A 22963-nucleotide genomic window follows, 5' to 3' on the forward strand; every position below is an offset into this window, starting at 1 on the left:
AAGCACATGAAATGGGAGCTAGTGAGCCTGGGTCTTGCTCCTAAAGGGAGGAGACAGACAAAAGATTGGATCCATGGTCATGCAAGTTTCTTCTCAGACTTTAAAAAAAAAAGTAGCTGTCTCCATTTTGTCCAGCAGAAAGTTCATATGATGGAACAGTTTTAATTTTGTTTACACATTGACATTCTTCATTTCATGTTTAAGGCTGGGATTTCAAAGGAAGTTCAGCATCCAATTTACACTGAAAGTCTTTTGCCTTTGGACATCTAACTATCTTAGTCTCTATTGAAAATCCCAGCCTAAATCAGTACCACAGCCTAATGGACACTGGTTTATGCTGTCTGCCATCCAGCCCCTCCCATCCTGCTCTTGTCACCTCTCTCTGTCCTCCACAAGGCAGACAACACAACAGCTCAGAAGTGCCAGTCTTCATTGCAAACTTTTTAACGTTGAAATACAGCCAGTGCTTTAAACACAGAAAGATGGACTAACTGCCAATCCCTCCAGTCCCTACAAAGTCCACCTGGTTGGACACAGTCACTGTGAATTCCTACAGATTGGTGGGAAAGATGGAGATTAAATTTAAGTGAGGGATAGTTTGGTATCAATTAATGTCAGAGTTAGACTCTAACAGAAAAAGGTTAGTGAAGGACAGACACTTCTCAGACATCTTTCCACTGAGACTTCAGTATGTCCATGCTGCCTTTTCTAATCCAACCTGATTTAACAAAGGGAAGGTTAAGGGAGGAGGGATAGCTCAGTGGTTTGAGCATTAGCCTGCTAAACCCAGGGTTGTAAATTCAATCCTTGAGGGGGCCACTTAGGGATCTAGGGCAAAAATTGGTCCTACTAGTGAAGGCAGAGGGCTGGACTCAATGACCTTTCAAGGTCCCTTCCAGTTCTAGGAGATTGGTATATCTCCAATTATTACCTTCATATCTTGTAAGTGCCTACCTGGGAAATAGAAAAGTTGAAAATAGGCTCTTCAGTCTAGCAGGCAAAGGTATAACAAGATCCAACAGCTGAAAGTTGAAGCTAGACAAATTCAGGCTGGAAATAAGGCACAATTTTTTAACATAGAGTAATCATTGGAACAATTTATCATGGGATATAATAGTGGAAATTCCATTACTGGCAATTTTTAAATCAACATTGGATCTTTTCCTAAAAGAGAGGTTCTAGTTCAAACAGGGATTATTTGGGGGAGTTCTATGGCCTGTGTTATACAGCAGGGCAGACTAGATGATCACAGTGATGTCCCTTAGAATATGATCTACGGCTGAGTTCTCCCAACACTAGACTTCAGAGAGGCGCTGTTTCTAGCTGAGACCTTTCTTGGTTCTCTCTCTTCAGCTTGATCCAGGAAGGAGGTGTAAAACTGGACTTCATGCTCAGTAATATGACCTGGGTGAAAGGATAGGGAAAATGGACAGGAATCAAGTATTATACCAGCGGTCGGCAACCTCTGGCACGTGGCTCTCCAGGGTAAGGACCTTAGTGGGCCAGGCCAGTTTGTTTACTTGCTGTGTCAGCAGGTTCAGCCGATCGCGGCTCCCACTGCCCATGGTTCGCTGTCCCAAGCCAATGGGGGTGGTGGGAAGCCACAGCCAGCACATCCCTCGGCCCGCACTGCTTCCTGAAGCCCCCACTGGCCTGGGACGGTGAACCGCGGCCATTGGGAGCTGCAATCAGCTGAACCTGCTGACACAGCAAGTAAACAAACTGTCCTGGCCTGCTAGGGTGCTTGCTCTGGCAAGCTGCGTGCCAGAGGTTGCCATCCCCTGTATTATACACACATACATACATACACCGAGTGCTATATCTTTGATGGACAGTGATGTTGCATACCAATACATTCACCAGAGAGGGGAGCCTGCACTGGAAAAAATCAAGCTGCACATAAAAACTAGCTGAACAAGTGATACAGCAGCATCACTTCATGCAGCATGATGTGTTAAAACTGAAGGGATGAGAACTGCTCCTTGCCATGCATGAGCTATGAAGTCTGAAGATAATATTTCTAACTACAATTAGAGCTTCAGAACCTTTTGCTGGCAGCTGCTGTCTCACGGAGACGTGACATTGTCCCTGATGTGGTCAGTGGTGAGAGAAGAAATGATATTTGAGACTTGTGCATCTGTGATGCTAGCTTAACCACGAGAAGAAAATTTCTGCTGCTTGACTCTCTAATTACATGGACCATAATCTCCTCCCTGTAACTTGAATGGAATTTAATAAGTTGATTTTGTCCTTACAAAGTCCTAAATAGCTTGGGATCCAGGTACCTCAGAGACTACCTTTCTGTGTGGATATCACTGCTGTTGTGGTCAGCACAGACAGTTGAGCTAACAGTTCTTTGGGCTGCAAAGTGTGGGTTTGGAGAGGGTGTGGCTGGTAGGGCAATCTCCATGAAAGGTCTTCAACTCAAATTCATTGTCTATCAAAGCCAAAATTTGTTGACCTTCAGGGCATGTCACAAAGATCCATCTGATTTTTGTTGGTCTTTGGTAAGAGTGTGGGATGAGGGATGGGAGGTTGGATGAAGAGAATGGCTATCAGACACCTTGATGGAAGGAGATGACATAGTATCATTATATTTTATCCTCTGATCTTATGCATTCAACATTTCTGTAAATAACACCTGGAGCTAGGGATAGGTACTCTGCGAATGAATAAATAACAACAAACCTACAATGTTTTGCTGCTTGTTGTCACAGTGGTTTCTGCTGAGGAAGGCAGAGCTCATCAGCCAAAGTATTCCAGGCTCCATTTTGTGTGTCCGGTGTATTATATGGCACCATAAACTTCTCATCCTAATTCCCTCAAACCCCAGGTTTACCCTCCAGACTCCAATTTCTATAGATTGCTGATGAACATGGCAATACCAGCTGGAACTTACCCAGCAAATTCTGGCGCTGGAGATTGAGCATGTACTGATGAGACAGCATTTCCCTCAGAGGTTTGCTGTCATAAACTCTCATGATGCTGTAGAGGTAGCATTTCTGGCCTCGCTTCAGGTCCTGTAAGAGCAAGGCAGCACATGTCAATTTAAGTGTTAGGACTAAATTTACATCTGATTCTAAACTGCTTTCAAACTGTAATGAGGGGATTCAAGTCCACTGTTCTATTGCAGGGGGATTTTATTAAATAAAGCAGAAATTAAACCTGAGGAAGAAACCTTTATAGACAAGTTTTAATTGCAACTTCTTTAACTATTTATATACACTCAGAAACTAAGCTACAAGAATGGATAGCACCCTCTAAGATGTCACCTTTGCTCCTAAAGGGACATTTTTGTTTAATTTAACTAAAAGAGTTAAGTAAGACCCCAGGGCTGTAAGTGAAATACCAAGAAAGCTAAACTAGGCCTGCTATCAGTCTGTTACCTTCAGTAAGTAGGTATCCTGAGCAGATGGAGGAACTTGTATGCATGAAACTTTTGGAGAATGACGGGGACCAGGATTCCTCTTCCAATTTTCACCCATCCTTACCCAGCCTCTCAAAAGACAGGTTCGCAAAACATGAGACAAAAACAAACTTTATATCAATAATTATTCATGATCTTTCAAATATCCAGTACAACTCCTTGGAGGGGAGGAACAAAACCAGAACTAAATTACCAGACCCACATGGAATGGGCTCTGGTTGGAGGCCCTGGAAAGAAGCATAAAGAAGAACTGGATCACTGTGCCCACCTGGAATGAACTCTGGGTCCAGCCCTGTGGAAGAGAAGAACCAAAACCAGAGTTCTGTCTGTCTTGTCTTTTTCTTGTGCAAATGCTTTGCTCTCATAACTGTGAATTGTAAATTGTCACCTTTCAAACTGGACTTTGGAAACCACACAGACCTCACACTCCGTAATGCTTAAATGGAGACACCTTCCTATCCCTCTTCACCCATTGTAGAGTGCTGGTGCTAGGGATTAATTTAAGTATATAATTATTTACAGAGAGAATACATAGATAATCCCTGCCCCAAAGAATTTACAATCTAAGGGTCAGATTCTGATACCCTTACTCACATTAGGATATGCCTTACCCCACAAAAAGTTCCAAGGAAGTCAATTGTGAGGAAGGTGCTATATAGCAGTAGTAAGCCTATTTAAATTGTAAATTGGATATGGTATGACATACTAGAAGGGGAAATGATGCAGGGCAAGCTAATAAGGTTGCTTCCTTTATACTTTGGGTCACAGCACTATCAGCTTTTTAAATGTTATTATCCTACCTACATTAGAAGGGCAGCATGGGTGTAGGAGTCAGCATTGGAGAGAGCGTGGGAATAGGCGAGTTGTGAGGAGGAATATGAAGGAAAGGGAGGTTACATGGGATGCAGGATTTGGAAGGTATTTCAGGCATAGTGGAAGGCATAGCAATTAAATCTTTCCTGAAATCATAAGCTATTTAGAGCAAGGTGATCCCACCCCACCTCTGCCCATGGTGAAATCAAAGATCCCATGGCACTTTTCCAATATGCATATAAAGGATAATCTAGGTCAACATTTCCCCTGCTCTCTCTTTTAGGAGAACTGCTTCTAACATCTACTGCTATGTGTGCTGCTGCTTAATGCACAACACTTGCTACATTTGTCTACACTGTTAGTGAGTTGCTAGCATTTAGTTTACAATGTTGTGCATTGAGTTACCTGGAATATGAAAGACCTCATATATAAAACAAATTCTATTCAACTCTGACTCACCCCTGGAAATACAGCTTCACTTTCAGGAACTGTCACTTTCATTCTGTTGACAAATATCCTAGCAACATAGAGGGGGAGAGAGATCTCTGGGAAGTTGGCTAAGTGCCTTGAGCAACCTCTGACCATCAACCTGCTGATTTTTACGACTACATCTTTGCTGTGTAGTGATGGGTCTGACCATTCTAATTCTCCCAGGGATCTGGATGTTCTCTGAACAGCTAAATGAAACATTTGCTCAGTCATCATTTTGTGGTTATAAAAACACTTGTGCGCAGACAGCTGGGGTTGCTGGGAGAATGCCTTAATTTTGAAGAACAGCACTTCCAATAGAACAGTGACTCTTTCTACCATGCAGGTGTGCTGGGAAATGGAGCATGCCCCTATTATGAGAAACAAACAGCAGATAGACAGCCCTATACAGGTAGAGAGAACAGAGAATAGACCCAGGTGAATCCTACAAAAATGTTCGATAAATATACCTTCAAATTTATCAACAAACGTGCTTCAACTATGTTAACAGGAGGAATTTTCAAATGCACCTAAGTGAGGTAGAATCACAAGTCCTATTGACTTTCAATGGGACTTGTACCCCTAAGTTAATTGAAAGTCCCATCCAGCAACTTTCTCTATTTATTTTCGATGAATATTCTAGCAAATGAATGCACAGATAGGAATGTTCGCAGAAACTGTGAATTTCCAAGGAATACTGCAGGATATTCATGGAAAGCAAATTTTAAATGCATGCTCTGTAACTTCCTTCTCAGAATTATCTTCATCCAGGCAGGAAATGGAAGCGTACAATGTGGCTTATGTGTCTGATCAAAATAACACATTTTTTTAATACGCTCAATGAGCTGCTCACAAAGAATCTACAGGCTGAGAATTATCTGCAGAAAGTATTTAGTGAGTAATTTCAAGTAATGAATAAATTCAAGAAAATCATTATCAGATCACAGACGAGTCATGAACCAAGTAAGAAGAGGTCAGATCCATTCATTAAATGAATTGGTACCATTACAATGTACTTATCTAGTGGTAGTGGAGAGACATTTTGCTATATAGTAAATGGCATGCGGTATGTGCTCAGAAACTGATTTTTATAAATATATTATGGTGAGAATGAGAAGTGGGTAAGCTACTCAGAGCGCTTATTTACCATCATTTTATGGGTTTTGTACATAATCATCCTTTAACACATTGCCCTTCACCACAAAACAAACACCAAACATCTTTTCCCATACCACATTACCCGGAAGGGCAGGAGAAACAGCCTAGTGATGAAGGATAGGACTCTGCAATTGTTGCTCACATTGTGAGTATCTCGCCTGATTAGATGCTTCTCAGTGTGAGTTAGGATAGCTGAGTCAGGCTTCATATGCTGTTTGTAAGATAAAACAAAGGGAAATTTGCCACTGGGATACCCTGGAGCTATACAAAACCAGTCCCCCAGTCCATCTTTAAGGAGGCACTAGGATTCAGCCCCTGAGGTCTCTCTAATGAATACACCCCAGCTAATCACTATACCTCTTTTTAATTTTAAAGCTTTAGGGAACAACTCTACCGGGACCTGGTGGCAATGAAACTATATTTGTACAAAGAGAGAGTGAAAGGAGTCCGTTTCACCCCTTTAATAAATATTTAGGTTTTAAATGAATGCATGAACTCAAACATATGCTCCAATCACATAGCGTGATTCAGAGCATTTAATGGATGCAGGAAGTATTTACTGTACATGAGGGTGTTTGGACAAGGTTTAAGAAAAGGGCATGGCACGGGGAAGTTTGTGTCTGTTAATATTTAGTCCTGCCATGAGTGCAGGGGACTGGATTTGATGACCTCTTGAGGCCCTTCCAGTCCTATGATTCTATGATTCTATGTTTAATGGAGCTTGAATGGGTTCTCAGCTCTGACCTGTTCCATTGTTTCATCAACAGACCTGAGCCTTGTCCTGAAGGGAATGTCTTCATCTGATGGGTTAAGAAATATAGTTTCCACATTCTCTCAATTCTAGGCTCCTGTCCTGCAAAACACACACACATAGACTCCTCTCTCTCTGCTCCTCTACCTCATCCTCCCTTAGACAAAGTATTCTACAATGATGGGCACAAATATTATAGATGTTACTGTTGTATTTGTAACCAGAACTGTAGCCTATTTTTATAAGGGTCATCCTAAAAGGACCGCCCTACCTCCTCCCATGTTGTGCAGGGAACTTATCTGTTCTCATATCATTTCTCAGTAGACACTTCAGATTAAGGTGTGTTTCTGAAAGGCTTCGCTAAGCAAGCCAAGGGTGCTTAAAATAGCACAGATGTCAGAATTGGACCCCACCCATCTTTGTTTAAGGGAGAGAGAGACTATATAAAAAAGATTTCAAGCTAAATATTGGAGCTGGCCTCATTTACCAAAGGCCTCATCCTTTCCAAAGCTGGCATCATAAATATCTCAAGGACAGAGTTTGTATCTCACACCAAAGTGAAAAGGAGGAAGAAAAAACAGAGAGAATCTGCAATTTGGTATTTATCAATCTCTTTTTTTACTATGCCTCCTTCTGCATGTCTCTAGTTCTCTATCTCTCTGTCTATTTATTATATTATTTTTCTTTCTATCTATTCATATGCACTTTACATATATACACACACACCAACAGTTGTCTTTCTTATGCATGTATCAGCTTCATCTTTATACATTTCTTACTTTTTTCTCTTAGTCACTGGGGGGGAGGGGGGAGGTGACGGGAACATGGTGTTTTCAAGACACTGCACCTGATTCTAATCTCCACTATACTTGTGTAAATCCAGAGTTACCCCAATGGATTAAATGGAATTACTCTGAGATTTGCCCCCAGTGTAATGAAGATCAGCATCTAGCCAAGTCACACTAGGGTTGAGTTTGGCCTGTTGTGTATCAGAGTTAGCCATGTGATTCACATTAATGTTAATTAGAGTCCACGGAGAAATCCTCATTCATCATGCTGACAAAGTTCCTTTCCCTGGGCTGTTCCATCTTTCTTTCTTTAGTATCCAATTACTCCATTTTACCCCTTTCCTGCCATTATTATTTTAGCGCTGCAGCTATTTTCCTCCTATTCAGTCCATCATTGGTTCAGCATGTCACTGAGACTAGAATATAAAAGTGTCATCTAGGAAGCTCCAGTGTGACTGCACAGCAACTTGTCGCTGAGCTGCCTCTGAAGGGTGCTATTGCTGTTCGTTCATTCACTCCTGTCTACCCTCTTTCGAGCTGGAGGTACAGACTTACAAAGGAAGATTAAAAGAATGAAAAAATGTACAGTTTGTCTAAATAAATCGTGGGGTGGAGTGGAAGAGGAGGATATAATTGTCTCTGTGTATCTGAAGTGTGTGAACACCACAGAAGGAGTCTTATTTTGAACAGAGGGTTATAACTAGGAAGAATGAGAGAGAATGAGGAAGGAGAATATTTAGGCTGAACCACAGGGCAAAATTTCTGACAGTGGTATCTTTTAGAATCCCAAAGGGAAGTGGTGGAAGCCTCATTCCTGAAGACACTTAAAACTTAACTGGACAAAGGAATATGAAACACAGTCTGGGAACAAGCCTACAAAGAGAGGTGTTTAGTCTAGATGAGATTAGGGCTAACACTTTCTGTGGGAGTTAGGCACATAACCTGTTTAGGTGTTTTTGAAACCCCAAGTAGGCGTCTTTTGCATCATTAGGTGCCTAAATACCTTTGAAAATCTGGCCCTAGATCACTACTGAAAATGGTGCTTAGGCTCCCAGGTCACCTAGGTATTTCTGAATATTTTACACAACATAATGAGTCATGTTGATGATAAAACCATCTACCATCTATGGAGTATGATGTAAAGACGACATTTCTCTCCTCTGTTATCCTGACACCAATGGAGATGCCCTGGCAGATCTCTTCCATTTCTTACTTTGACCAGCAGTCAGGTGCCTTGATAAACAATTTCTACCTGATATTTACACATTGCAGGCAACAGTGTTGCAAGGTCTCGTAGCAATGAAGTCCCTTCCATTTTTGTTCCTGCTGCTAGGTGTACTGGTTCTCCCAGGCTTGGAAGGTGAGTATAATGCATCTAGAATGTCTGTCTGATGCTGCAAAAAAAGAGATTTGCTTCTTGTTGTTAGCAGCACAGAATTATTTTTAAGTTAATAGAGCAAAAGTCCGAGGCTTTGGGGATTTTTAACGTAGAATGAATCTGGTGTATTGTTTAATATTTCTGCAATGCAGTGACAATGAGCAAAGGTTGGGGCCAGGTCTAGTGTGATGTGCCCTCGTGCAAGCCTTCTACATGGAAAGAGCTGCAAAAGGTCCTCAGTAATTCAAAATGATCCCGCCCTGCCCTCAACCCAGAAGTACAGCTCTTCCTGGTGTGACTGAGGCAGGGACAAAATGAAAATGAGCTGCTTTAAGACTGACAGGCATAAGAGATGCTGCGGGAGAGAGAGAGTGAGTGTGTGTGTGTGTGTCCATTGACTTGCCCTTGCATTAGAGGTGGTGTGGGCTTGTGTAACCCGCATACCTTCTGAGTGTGGTGTTCTGTCCCATCTAGTGGCACCAAGACCACTGATAGAAAGAGTTAAATGAATTTGCTCTACAGCATTAGCTAACAGCCAGTTGGCCTTTAGCTCATGCAGTAGAGGCTCATGCACTAAGCTCCAAAAGTCCCTGGTTTGATCCTGCCCACCAACGACCAGGGTCTGTTGGCGTTATACCTGCACCACCCTAAGGAGTGCTCCAGGAGGGATCTCTCATGGAAGACCAGAGAGTGTGCCTGTACTGCCTCTGAAGTTGGTGCAGCATGCTCTGCTCCTAGCCATCTCCACTGATTGTAAGGTGGGGTTGAAGGAAGGGTGCAGCACCATAATTCACCCATCCCTCTCCCCTTTGGGATGGCTTGAGTCCCCAGATACTAAAAATGACCCAGAATGTGCAGTATCCTAGCAAGGAGCTCCAAGGGGAGAGTGGGGGGATGAAAATGTTCATTGCACCTTCCTCCCCATATTGTTGCTGGGCTAGTGCCAGGCACATCTAGCTCTAGAGGGGAAAATGGGGCTTCCACAAGATGACATTTGAATGGATACAAGCAGATTCTAAGGAGGTAGAGGAAATTACCATATGTGGTTTTGGGAGATAAATCAATGATGTTTGGAAGTTGACTCCAACTGTGCTGATTGTTTACTAAGAAGGATGTCGGAAAGAAATTGACTGCAATAACTTTCACAAAATTAATCTTAATTCTGGCCTGACAGACCTGTATTGTTCTAGTATTCCTCCTTCTCTCCCAAAGGTGTTGATACACCTCAGCCCTAGGCTGTAATTCATGTTGCTAGTTCTGTCCTGGGTACTCCCTGACAAAGCTTTGCTTATACACATGCTCCTGATCTGCAGAGCTGACTGCTGTGTGAGTCTGGGGGACCAAAAAATACCCGCCAATGCCTTTCAGTTCTGACCTGCTGCACCCCCTGCAGTCTCTCCAAGGGGCACAGCCAGAGAGGAATCAGCAAGCTGCGATGCATTGCACCAACCACTGACATGGTTTTGTGAAGTAGAGAAGTGGATCCATTGTATCCTGCAATGAGAGCAGCAAACTAAGATTGTTTATGACCTCATCAGAACTTGACTCCTAAGACGAGTGCACTTCATTTGCTGAATTTTCATTGTCCCGCTGAATATCTAGTACAGTGTTTGCTCTTAATTATATTCAGTAAATCATCCTTGTTTCACTTTATATAGACTCTCCCTTGGAACTGTTATAACTCAGTTTAACTAGATTTAAAGAGACATCCAAGGTGAGAGGGAGACATATGGTCCAGAGAGATACGTGGACTTTTGTTCTTCCCGTACCTCTCTCTGGGAGTCGGTTTTGTATTTCTTATAGGTGAGAAGAACCCAGATGTCAAACGTCGTTATGTCCGGTTCTTGTCCAACATGCTTGAGGACAGTCAGTCTTCATCTAAGAACATTCAAGTCCCAACTCAAGCTGACTCCTCCTTAGTAGAATCAAAATTGTTCTGCCAAGGTCCCTGCCAGGATGGATGGTTCAGTAACATGGGCCAGTGTTACAAGTTTGTCCAGGAGCAAAATACATGGGCCGGTGCTGAGGTACCAGGTTCTTCAAAATGAGAATTTTCTCTCTCTCTCCCCTTGTTCTAACTTCTTTTACTTTTTTTGGTTCTTTTCTCCTTCCTTTCTGATTTTCCTGAAATGTATCAATCCTGGAAGAAGGTACTTGATACACATTTCAGGGCTGAACATGTGGGTGAGCTACCAGCATGAAGCTTAGCAATGTGAGATGCTTGGGTAGCTATGAACCAACTCCTACTCAGCTCTCAGAACTTTTGAAATTTGAACACAGCTCTCATTTAATCCCATCTCTCTCCGGTGGTCAGAATTCACTGCCTTTCAACATTGGCATTTTTCCATCTAAACTCGGGAACAAGCCGGAGAATTTCTAATTCCTTGTTAAAATCCTAACACCAAGCTGGAGAGAAGGTTAGGGTGATTTTCCTGTTTGTGAGGCAGTCGGCTCCACCCTCACTCTGAATATGCTAACTCATCCCTAGGATGCTTAACTTTTATCTCTCTGCCTCATAAAAACACTTAGAATCATAGAATCCTAGAATATCAGGGTTGGAAGGGACCTCAGGAGGTCATCTAGTCCAACCCTCTGCTCAAAGCAGGACCAATTCCCAACTAAATCATCCCAGCCAGGGCTTTGTCAAGCCTGACCTTAAAAACCTCTAAAGAAGGAGATTGCACCACCTCCCTAGGTAACCCATTCCAGTGCTTCACCACTCTCTGAGTGAAAAAGTTTTTCCTAATATCCAACCTAAACCTCCCCCACTGCAACTTGAGACCATTACTCCTTGTTCTGTCATCTGCCACCACTGAGATCAGTCTCGATCCATCCTCTTTGGAATCCCCTTTCAGGTAGCTGAAAGCAGCTATCAAATCCCCCCTCATTCTTCTTTTCTGCAGACTAAACAATCCCAGTTTCCTCAGCCTCTCCTCATAAGTCATGTGCTCCAGCCCCCTAATCATTTTTGTTGCCCTCCGCTGGACTCTTTCCAATTTTTCCACATCCTTCTTGTAGTGTGGGGCCCAAAACTGGACACAGTACTCCAGATGAGGCCTCACCAATGTCGAATAGAGGGGAATGATCACATCCCTCGATCTGCTGGCAATGCCCCTACTTATACAACCCAAAATGCCATTAGCCTTCTTGGCAACAAGGGCACACTGTTGACTTATATCCAGCTTCTCGTCCACTGTAACCCCTAGGTCCTTTTCTGCAGAACTGCTTCCTAGCCATTCGGTCCCTAGTTTGTAACAGTGAATGGGATTCTTCCATCCTAAGTGCAGGACTCTGCACTTGTTCTTGTTGAACCTCATCAGGTTTCTTTTGGCCCAATCCTCTAATTTGTCTAGGTCCCTCTGTATCCTATCCCTACCATCGAGCGTATCTACCACTCCTCCAAGTTTAGTGTCATCTGCAAACTTGCTGAGAGTGCAGTCCACACCATCCTCCAGATCATTAATGAAGATATTGAACAAAACTGGCCCCAGAACCGACCCTTGGGGCACTCCACTTCAAACAGGCTGCCAACTAGACATGGAGCCGTTGATCACTACCCGTTGAGCCCGACAATCTAGCCAGCTTTCTATCCACCTTATAGTCCAATCATCCAGCCAATACTTCTTTAACTTGCTGGCAAGAATACTGTGGGAGACCATATCAAAAGCTTTGCTAAAGTCAAAGAATAACACATCCACTGCTTTCCCCTCATCCACAGACGCAGTTATCTCCTCATAGAAGGCAATTAGGTTAGTCAGGCATGACTTGCCCTTGGTGAATCTATGCTGACTGTTCCTGATCACTTTCCTCTCCTCTAAGTGCTTCAGAATTGATTCCTTGAGGACCTGCTCCATGATTTTTCCAGAGACTGAGGTGAGACTGACTGGCCTGTAGTTCCCCGGATCCTCCTTCTTCCCTTTTTTTAAAGATGGGCACTACATTAGCCTTTTTCCAGTCATCCGGGACCTCCCCCATTCACCATGAGTTTTCAAAGATAATGGCCAATGGCTCTGCAATCACATCCGCCAACTCCTTTAGCATCCTTGGATGCAACGCATCCGGACCCATGGACTTGTGCTCATCCAGTTTTTCTAAATAGTCCTGAACCACTTCTTTCTCCACAGAGGGCTGGTCACCTTCTCCCCATACTGTGCTGCCCAGTGCAGCAGTCTGGGAGCTAAAGAGTTCTGAAGAGCAAATTCCTTTTGCCTTGTCTATGTTCCTCTAAATCTTAGAGGCTTGCTAAAAGATATACTGACTTCACTTCACTCCCTGTTCTAATGATACCAGATGAGGCCAGTGCTACGTTGATGTACCGATATATATTTGTCAAAATATGCAAATTTTCAAAATGCAGACACCTCCCTCAAATGCACTCAGTGTAACCATTTGCTAAGTGGTGCTGCCTCCTTCCTTGGTTATGGCTATGAGACTGTGTTCAGTTTAAATGGCAAAACAAATGCCTTAATTGTCAAGGTGAACTGGCAAAGGACTCCTTAGGGCCAAAGAAACTGCCTTCATTTCAGGCTGCAGACAAAGGGGCCTCCTGCCTTAGGGGAAAGAGAAACCATCTTCTTACCTCAGGATAGAGACAAAAATCACACAATCTCACTCAGCAGAAGATAGTTACGAGAAATCTCTACCCCATCTTGATTGGTGGATGGCTGGGGAACACAGGAAGAAAAACTATTTCTTAAACACTTTTGTCCTTTCAGTTTTCTCCTTCTTCCTCTTCTCTCTCTACTTTTCTCCCTTTCTGCCCTCTCTCCATTCCACACTTAATGTTCTTGTTTTCCCCTTTATCATTTTTTTTTCCTCTCACACGTCTCCGCTCTGGCCTACACCTTGCCAGGACCGCCCAGAGGATTCAGGGTGCCTGGGGCAGGGCCGGGTCTTTGGCAGCAATTCTACAGCAGGTCCCTCTCAGAGGGAAGGACCCGCCGCTGAATTGCCGCCGAAGAATGAAGCAGCAGCGGTAGAGCAGCCTAAGTGCCACCAATCGCGGCTTTTTTTCCCCCCCCACCGCTTGCGGCGCTTGTACACACCGGGCAGCGCTCTGAGGGTTCGGCAACACTGCCACGGTGGGTCCTTCACTCACTCCAAGTCTTCCACTGCACTGAAGGACCCGCCATCGAAGACCCAGAGCGGCTCGCAGGGCCCCTGTGGGGCCTGGGGCCTGGGACAAATTGCCCCACTTGCCCCTCCCCCCCCGGGTGGCCCTGCACCTTGCTCCATTTGTATGTCTTTCTCTGCTCCCTTTATACAACTTTATCTCTTATGTCCTATTTCCCCCCCTTTCTATTTCATTCTCCACTGCCCTTCTCTCTTCACTCTCTCTTATATTCTTACCTCTCTTTCCCTCTTCACACCCATTCCCAAACTTTTCCCACTTTTCTCTCTCCCCTTTCTGTTTCACAGACTCTCCCCTCACTCTCTTTCCCACTCTATGTTCCCGGGTCTAATATGCTTTTATCATGCAGAGTGTTTGCCAGAGGATAGCAGGGGGAGGTCACCTCACCAGCATCTCCAATGCAGCTCAGAATGATTTCCTTGTGAACCTCGCCAGTTATGTAGACAAAAGGACAACCCAGTTCTGGACAGGAGGAAGTCATCAAAAGGTAAGTGTACCCAGAAAAGGCATGAAAATTGTTGTGTATTTGGTTGTCATGGGTTTTGTTACTATGGCAACTGAGTTAGACTATTAAGGGATAGCTCAGCCGGTTTCAACCGGCTGAGTGAGCTCTCTGTCTCTGTAAATAAAATGGAGGTTTTGGTTAGCTGTCTGCTCTCTGGCCTCAAGTGATTGCTTCCTACACTGCCTGCCCCAGGGATACAACACTGGCGACGAGGATGGGATCCTGGTGCTGCTCCAGTAACAGAAGGAAGTAGAAGTCAAGGTAAAGACCAAACAAAGAAAAAAAGCTGCTTGTTGCACTGACTGTGAAAGTGAAACTAAAAATCATGGCTACTCTGACCAGGCCCCTGGAGCCTTTTGATGAGAATACAGAGCAGTGGCATGTGTATACTGAGCGTTTTGAGCTTTTTGGTATTGCAAATGACATTACAGAAGCGAAGAAGGTGCCAATATTCTTAACTGTTGTAGGGGCTAAAACCTACTCTCTGCTACGCAGCTTACTACACCCTGTTAAGCCTGAGACTAAATCTTACAGTGACATTGTGGAAATCCTGGGGTCTCATTTCTCCCCAAAACCACTGGTAATTGCTGAAAGATATAGGTTCCACAAAAGAGACCAAAAGGAAGATGAAACAGTTGTACAATTTGTAGCCATTTTAAAAAAGCTAGCAGAACACTGTGAATTTAAAGAGATGTTAAATGATGCCCTGCGTGACAGGTTAGTGCGTGGCCTCTGCAGTGAAGCTATACGGAAGCGCCTACTGACAGAGGCTCAGCTTACATTACAGAAGGCTGTTGATATTGTTTTCTCCATAGAACTGGCTACAAGGGAGGCACAATACATCGGTGCATCCCCTAGGGTGCAAAAAGTGTCACAAGAACTGACCCACAAAATGGTGCAGAGTCAAGAATGTTACCGCTGTGGTAAGCTGGGTCACCAGGCATCAGAATGCTGGTGTAAGGACCTGGTGTGTCGACACTGTGGCAAAAAGGGACACATTGAGTATGCCTGTAAACAAAAGAAAAAGAGGCCTGTGGTCTGGCCGACAAAAAGAGGAACCTTGCATACCCTAGAGCAGACCCAGGATGATCAAGGTGACACCTCCTCACAAGAGGAAGTGCCACTGCATGTTTTGTCTTTGGCAGCGGGCTCACATGAATACTGGGTAACCCCCTTATTGGAGGGCAAACCTATACTCATGGAACTAGACACCGGTGCAGCTGTCTCGCTGGTTCCGGAGACTGTGTATAAGGAAAAGCTACAGCATCTTCCGCTTAAGGCAACAAAAACTGTTCTGAAGACGTATACAGGTGAAGCTGTGCCCATGTTGGGCACTATTGATGTTAAGGTGGAGCTCAATGGACAGGCGGCTAAATTGCCACTGTTTGTGGTGAGAGGTGACTACCCAGCCTTAATGGGTAGGTGTTGGCTTGGGAAGATTCAGCTGAACTGGGCAGAAGTGCACCGGATGACTAAAGAAGAAACCAGTCTAACCCCTATACTAAGGAAACATGCTGCTGTTTTTGGAGATGATTTGGGAAGTATGAAGGGAATCACTGTGACATTGAACATTAAACCTGGCAGTCCACCAAAATATCTGAAAGCCCGAACTGTGCCATATGCCATCAGGCCAAAAGTTGAAGCAGACCTGGAGCGCCTGGTCACCAATGGAGTCCTAATACCAGTTACCCATAGCTCATGGGCCACTCCTATCATTCCAATAGTGAAGAAAGATGGCTCTCTCCGGATTTGCGGTGATTTTAAAGTCACTGTCAACCCAGTGTTGTGTGCAGAGCAATACCCGCTTCCCCGCATCGATGACCTCTTCTCAGGCCTGGCTGGGGGACAAAAGTTCAGTAAGATTGATCTGAGTCGAGCATATTTACAGATGCACGTCGATGAAAAGTCCCAAGAGCTGTTGACTATTGTGACTCATAAGGGGCTTTATCGATACTGTCGCCTACCCTTCGGAATCACATCGGCTCCCGCCCTGTTCCAGAGGGCTATGGACCAGATCTTGTGTGGCTTGTCAGGAGTTCAGTGCTATCTGGATGATATCCTGGTCACTGGAAGAAATGAAGAGGATCACTTAAAGAATTTAGAGGCTACCCTACAAAGACTGGAAGAGTATGGCCTACGAGTTCGCAAAGACAAGTGTGAATTCTTCAAGCCCTCTGTTGAATATTTGGGACACATCATCGATTCTGCAGGTCTTCATAAGGCCCCTGCAAAAGTTAAAGCTATTGTGGAGGCTTCCCCACTTCGAAATGTAAGCCAGCTACGCTCATTTCTAGGACTACTGAACTATTATGGAAAGTTCATCTCACAGTTAGCCACACTGCTAAAACCACTTCATGAGCTCCTTGGGCAGAACAAGGCCTGGAAGTGGACTGAAGCCTGTGATGTTGCATTTAACAAAGCTAAGGATGCATTGTTAAATTCTGAAGTTCTAACGCACTTTGATCCATCCTTACCCCTGCAATTGGCCTGCGATGCTTCCCCTTATGGTGTGGGAGCGGTCGTGTCACACATTATGCCTTCGGGAGAAGAAAGATCTATTGCTTTTGCTTCACGCACTCTAAGCAAAGCAGAAACTAACTACGCCCAAATCGAATGTGAGGCATTAGGAATTGTTTTTGGAATTAGGAAGTTTCATCAGTACCTGTTTGGGCGAAAGTTTACTCTTCTTACAGACCATCGACCTCTGACATCAATTTTTGGACCCTACACAGGCATTCCCCCATTAGCTGCTAGTCGTATGCAACGTTGGGCATTGATACTTTCTGCACACACATATGAAATCAAATATCGGAAATCCACTCTGCACGGCAATGCAGATGGCCTCTCAAGGTTGCCTTTACCTGTCAAACATCAAGATAGTGCCCAAAAGGAAATCTTCTACTTTGAACAGGTAGAGAATACACTCATCACTGCTGCTCAGATAAAGAAGGCAACCCGCGTTGACCCAGTATTATCCCAAGTTATGGACCTGGTGATGCATGGAAAATCTCGACAAACCTCTCCGGTCTCACCCGAACTTGTTCCCTACATGTCCAGGCGGACGGAGTTATCGGTCCAATCTGGTTGTTTGTTGTGGGGGAGGCGTGTCATTATTCCACCACCCCTGAGATCACAGATGTTAGAACAGCTACATTCCGGTCACTGTGGAATAGTGCGCATGAAGGAAATTGCACGAAGCTATTTTTGGTGGCCTAGATTGGACAGTGCTATTGAAGAGAAGGCAAAAGCTTGTATGTCATGTCAGGGTGTAAGAAATGCACCCCAGTGGGCACCCCTACACCCATGGGACTGGCCTGAAAACCCGTGGCAACGTATTCACGTTGACTTTGCTGGCCCCCTTGAAGGAAGCATGTTCTTGGTGGCAGTAGATGCCCATTCTAAATGGCCAGAAGTGTCTATAATGCAGTCCACTACTGCAGAGAGTACTATCCAAAACTACGAGGACTCTTTAGTCGTTTTGGTCTGCCAGAACAACTTGTGAGCGACAACGGACCGCAGTTCGTCTCTCAGAAGTTTCAAAATTTTATGAAGGCAAATGGGATACACCATATCACGTCAGCACCATATCATCCGTCCACCAACGGATTAGCTGAAAGATTTGTGCAGACAATGAAAAACGCTTTGAAATCAGCAAAGGGACAACACTCCATTCAAAAGCGTCTGGATACCTTCTTACTTTCCTATAGAAACACACCTCATGCTACGACCCAGGCTTCCCCAGCCTTTCTAATGATGGGACGACAGCTGCACACTTGCTTTGATCTGCTGAAACCTTCTGAACCCAGACAAACTGTGCAACATCAGCAGCAATATCAAGTCATCAGACGGGCACCCAGAGCAAAAGACCGAACCTTTAGCCCAGGGCAACCAGTTTTGGCTCGGAATGGGTCCCGGCCACAGTCATCACTCAAACAGGACCTGTTTCCTATACAGTCCGGACTGCAGAGAATCCTACCTGGCGGCGACATGTAGATCAGCTGTTGTCAGGTCATGCCAGTCTTCAGGACCCATCTGCAGTTGAGGGGTCTGACTTCACCCCTCCTGGTGAGACACTGAATCATGAGTCACCTGTTCCTGACTGTTCTCCTCCATTACTGCCGGCAGCTGAGATACCCCTTTGCCCAGCACAAGCTGATACCACCTCCTCACCTATTCGTGCTGCGGACCCTGAGCCCCTAGTACTTTTGGGTGCAACAACACCAGAAGTTCGCCGTAATCCACATAGAGACAGAAGGCCTCCTCATCGGCTGGATCTTTAGTTAGGGCGAACCCATGGATATGGGGCAAAATAATCCCCAGGGTTTAGCCGGGAATGGAGGCAGTCTAGTTTAGTGTGTGTTTTATTTAGGGGATGTTCTTATTAGGGGGGGAGGAATATGTTGTGTATTTGGTTGTCATGGGTTTTGTTACTATGGCAACTGAGTTAGACTATTAAGGGATAGCTCAGCCGGTTTCAACCGGCTGAGTGAGCTCTCTGTCTCTGTAAATAAAATGGAGGTTTTGGTTAGCTGTCTGCTCTCTGGCCTCAAGTGATTGCTTCCTACACCAGCTGCCCCAAGGATACAACAAAAATAATAACCAGCTAGGAGAGGTTCACAGAAGGATTGCAAAAATTTTCCATAGAAAACTTATTGGTTTGCAGTGATTTTCAACGTAACATTTTTAGCTTTGAGCCTCCGCCCAAAAGTTGGTTTTCGATTGCGGAAAAACCAAACTATTTTCAGTTGCTTTAAACAATTTGTTTTCAGATTTGATTTTCTAACAAAAAAATTCTTCAGAACCCCATCCTCCCCCCACCACACACACACATACACAGACATTCCAGCCAGCTCTAGTCCAGAACGGCAGGATGACCTGGGTTCAGGCTTCGCTGGGTAAACTGGCTTGTGGATAATGGGTTCTAGATTTAATTTCTGCCTAGCAGAATGTGAGCTCAGTAGAGATGAGTTAATATTTATCAAAAGCTTCTGTGGATATATTTATTCAGATATTTTGTAATGAATTCACTTGGACTGTCTTCTCAGCAATATTCTAGGAAATAAGTTTACTGGTAGGAGCTTTTGTTGATACAATGAATTTACAACTAGTATTGTGGAATATTCAAAGAAAGTGAACGTCATATTTGTAATCATTACTATTTGAACTAGAAACTTGATTCTATGAGTTATATACGTGCAATCAGGGACCAGAAATGTACCATGTGTTCTCAGTGTCCATTCCAAACATCTCAAAAATCGAACACCAAATACCTACAATGAACTCCTCATAAGTGAGTTATAGATTGATGCTGAATAACAAATAGATTCAGGAAAATTGCAATCTATTTGAGGACAATTCACAAAGGGAAGAAGAGGTGAAGTGACTATAATACATTATTCAAAATGAATTATTCATGCAGCTCTATAGGCCAATGCGTGACTATAGGCAATAAGGGTACACACACATTTCTGCAGAAGCCCCCTCACATTCCTTCACTCATTTTCAATCCCAGAAGAGTATTAGAATACCTCTCCTCTCTGCAGTTCTCATTAAACTTCTCTATTACTTTTCTGCAGGGTTCTTCTCTGAGCTGGACTGATGGATCACAGACAGATTTCGTCCAGAGGCCTCTGAGCTCGATTTTCAATGCCATTGGTGGATTACTTAACAGTATCTTCAACGTACGAATCTGCCTGACTCTAAATTTAGGAGGTAAAGAAAACAGGGATTGATTTCTGACTTACACTTTCATACTAGGTAGAGTGTCTGAAGGTAAGGAACAATTGTTTCTGTTAGATTAATAGATTATGAGGCTAAAAGGTACCACTGTAATCATCAGGCCATAGGACTTCCCTGAGTTACCAGTAATTCCTGTTTGAACAACAGAATATCTTTTAGAAAAATATCCAATCTTGATTTAAACATTTCTAATGACAGAAAATCCATCACAACCCTGGTAAACTGTTCCAATGGTTAATACCCTCACTAATAAAAAATTTGTGTCTCATTTCCAGTCTGAATTTGTCTAGCTTCAACTTCCAGCCACTGGATCTCATTATATCCTTGTCTGGTAGACTGAAGAGCCCATTATCAAATTTTTGTTTGCCATGTAGGTACTTATAAACTATGATCAAGTCGCCCCTTAACCTTCTCTTTGTTAGTCTCAGGGAGATCACTCTAGGTTATCACTCTAAGGCATGTTTTCCAGTCCTTTAATCATTCTCGTGGCTCTTCTCTGAACCCTCTCCAATTTATCAGCATCCTTCTTGATGTGTGGATATCAGAACTGAACATATTATTCCAGTGATCCTTTCTGTTTCAAGACAGTTTCCTTGTCATCAGGGTCAGAACTTCTCCCCAAAACACACCGATGCACGCGCGCGCACGCGCACACACACGCGCGCGTGCACACACACACACACACACACACATGCCCATAGAGCTCCACTATTATAACTCAACCCTGCTCTGTGAACCATTTTCTCCTGGGGTGAAACAGGAAGGTAGTCTCCATTTTATTTAATCATGAGCTTTCTTCAGCCTTTCCCTACAAATGTACCCCAACCACCCCCTGATCGGACCAATAGTTCCTGAATTAGTTGGAGAAAATGTCACCTTTTGGTTAGTGCAATTTATATATTTTGTAAACACAAATTGAAAGGACAATCAGTTTTCCAGGGACTGAGCTGAGCCCAAAGGAGCTCATGTCAGACATTAAAAAACTCATTTATAAATAGTTCTGTTACTTTTCCTTTTCATCTTCATTTGTCTTTGTTTCCAGTCCAGGGTATATGGGATGGCTGTGACTGCAACAAGAAGTTATCATTCATCTGCAGTTACAAACCCAATTTGACTCCTCCTTAGCCTGCAACAGGAAGTTGATGCTGATGATGAAATCTGACCACTTTTACTGCACTCAGAATGTCGTTCAGCCACAATTAATGCGTGATTCTTTCATATGGTAAAAATCAAGATGTCAGTTTAAAAAGACCCAGAATGTTAACGCATATGATATAGATAGAACAGAAAACAGTAGAAGAAATTAAAAAGCGACTCACTTGTAAACTGCATTTAGAACACTGGAAAAAGGGTGCTATACAAATAATTTCTGATTTGATCTGAATGCTTGATGAAATCAGTGCACTATTGGGCTTTTCCACAGGGGTTTCAAGAATATTCATGAGAGCTCTTTAATTATTAAATAATTACAAATCATTACAACATTACTCATTTTACCGTTTAATCACACCACTTCAGACATTTTAAATCCTGGAAATTCTCCTTTCTTAATGTCAGATAAATCCAAGAAAAGTCAGTTGAATGTTTTCCATTTTTAAGTAGTTAAATGGCTAGTTCATTGAACTGTAATATAACCATAAAAAGAAGTACAAATCATATGGAACAGTCATGTGTATAGCATTATACAGAGAGATGATACAGAGCTTTGTTACCTGCATGGGATGGCATTTTGTTAAATGAAGCAAAACTTGTTGTTAGGGCTATGCATGTTAAAATGACTAAATATTATACATTACTGTGGTCTGTGTAAACAAAAATCTTCACTTTGTTTTTCTTAATTATAAGTGACTGTATTGCTTTTGACTCATTAGTTAGTTGTAAGTTCTTACTGTAATTGTGTCCCTCCCCAAGACAGGAAAGTAACTGGCAAATCTTCATAGACTAGTTGGATCATTCAGGTGATAATGGAGCATCGAGGTGAATAAACTTCCCTTGGCAGCAATGGTAGGAACACTAACATAGGCCAACTACTGGCATTTTAATGACTGTGTAATCTAACCCTGCTCGGAGGAGGACTTTGTGACATGGTGGTAACTGTTGGGGGAGGGATAGCTCAGTGGTTTGAGCATTGGCCTGTTAAACCCAGGGTTGTGAGCTCAATCTTTGAGGGGGCCATTTAGGGATTTGGAGCAAAAATCTGTCTGGGGATTTGTCCTGCTTTGAGCAGGGGGTTGGACTAGATGACCTCCTGAGGTCCCTTCCAACCTTGATACTCCATGAACACCAGCTGCCATTGGTGCTTTATCTATACTAGAGTTCACTCTTTTGCTGATAGCAGTTGAGCTGCAGTTGTCAGAGTAATAGTGAGAAATGTTTTTAAATGTACCAGTTTTGCTCTAACATAATGACTCCTCAGTATCAGTGGCCATACTTATAATAATTACAGGGTATGCGACCGATACTGAGGTGAACATAAGAACGGCCCTACTGGGTCAGACCAAAGGTCCATCTAGCCCAGTATCCTGTCTTGAGACAGTGGCCAATGCCAGGTGCCCTAGAGGAAATGAACAGAACAGGTAATCATCAAGTGATCCATTCCCTGTCACCCATTCCCAGCTTCTGGCAAACAGAGGCTAGGGACAACATCCCTGCCCATTGATGGACCTAACCTCCATGAATTTAGTTAGTTCTTTTTTGAAACCTGTTATAGTCTTGGCCTTCACAATATCCTCTAGTAAGGAGTTCCACAGAATATCTCATAGCTCAGTGATTAGAGCACTCTCCTGAGACAAAGGACATCCCTGT

At 43.6% G+C, this 22963-nt stretch overlaps 2 protein-coding genes across 11 annotated transcripts; one reads left to right on the forward strand and one right to left on the reverse strand.

The window, feature by feature from the left end:
- Positions 1 to 1108: 1108 nt before the first annotated feature.
- Positions 1109 to 14423, reverse strand: FAM216B (family with sequence similarity 216 member B). 10 transcript variants are annotated; one of them, XM_039497106.1, is made up of 6 exons: positions 8527 to 8644; positions 6611 to 6719; positions 3696 to 6077; positions 3387 to 3496; positions 2900 to 3020; positions 1109 to 1404 (listed from the first exon to the last, which is right to left on the reverse strand). In XM_039497106.1, exons 3-6 carry the CDS (start codon positions 3790 to 3792, stop codon positions 1274 to 1276), a joined length of 459 nt encoding a protein of 152 aa, XP_039353040.1. In that variant the 5' UTR covers positions 3793 to 6077; positions 6611 to 6719; positions 8527 to 8644; the 3' UTR covers positions 1109 to 1273. The 10 variants fall into 10 exon arrangements, 3 of the variants coding, with proteins under 3 accessions (XP_039353040.1, XP_039353041.1, XP_039353042.1); XR_005587501.1 differs by lacking the exons at positions 1109 to 1404; positions 2900 to 3020; positions 8527 to 8644 and adding exons at positions 8658 to 8799; positions 13363 to 13447; positions 14302 to 14423 and having other exon boundaries at positions 3493 to 3719; positions 3816 to 6077; XR_005587498.1 differs by lacking the exons at positions 1109 to 1404; positions 2900 to 3020; positions 8527 to 8644 and adding exons at positions 8658 to 8799; positions 10159 to 10277; positions 13363 to 13447; positions 14302 to 14423 and having other exon boundaries at positions 3493 to 6077.
- On the forward strand, positions 7174 to 21404 carry LOC120378187 (snaclec bitiscetin subunit beta-like). Its single transcript, XM_039497105.1, has 6 exons — positions 7174 to 7215; positions 8678 to 8765; positions 10587 to 10810; positions 14264 to 14401; positions 19996 to 20131; positions 21201 to 21404. Exons 2-6 carry the CDS (start codon positions 8705 to 8707, stop codon positions 21281 to 21283), a joined length of 642 nt encoding a protein of 213 aa, XP_039353039.1. The 5' UTR covers positions 7174 to 7215; positions 8678 to 8704; the 3' UTR covers positions 21284 to 21404.
- Positions 21405 to 22963: the final 1559 nt, after the last annotated feature.

Source organism: Mauremys reevesii, linkage group 1 (assembly GCF_016161935.1).
Source record: "Mauremys reevesii isolate NIE-2019 linkage group 1, ASM1616193v1, whole genome shotgun sequence".
Taxonomy (NCBI): domain Eukaryota; kingdom Metazoa; phylum Chordata; order Testudines; family Geoemydidae; genus Mauremys; species Mauremys reevesii.

Coding starts and splice junctions, on each gene's coding strand:
- LOC120378187 (XM_039497105.1), top strand. CDS start 8,705: ATGAAGTCCCTTCCATTTTTGTTCCTGCTGCTAGGTGTACTGGTTCTC. Junction 8,766..10,586: donor GGTTCTCCCAGGCTTGGAAG/GTGAGTATAATG, acceptor TATTTCTTATAG/GTGAGAAGAACCCAGATGTC. Junction 20,132..21,200: donor CCTGACTCTAAATTTAGGAG/GTAAAGAAAACA, acceptor CTTTGTTTCCAG/TCCAGGGTATATGGGATGGC.
- FAM216B (XM_039497106.1), bottom strand. CDS start 3,792: ATGAGAGCAAAGCATTTGCACAAGAAAAAGACAAGACAGACAGAACTC. Junction 3,021..3,386: donor AGGATACCTACTTACTGAAG/GTAACAGACTGA, acceptor TTGCTCTTACAG/GACCTGAAGCGAGGCCAGAA. Junction 1,405..2,899: donor CCAGCGCCAGAATTTGCTGG/GTAAGTTCCAGC, acceptor CCTTTCACCCAG/GTCATATTACTGAGCATGAA.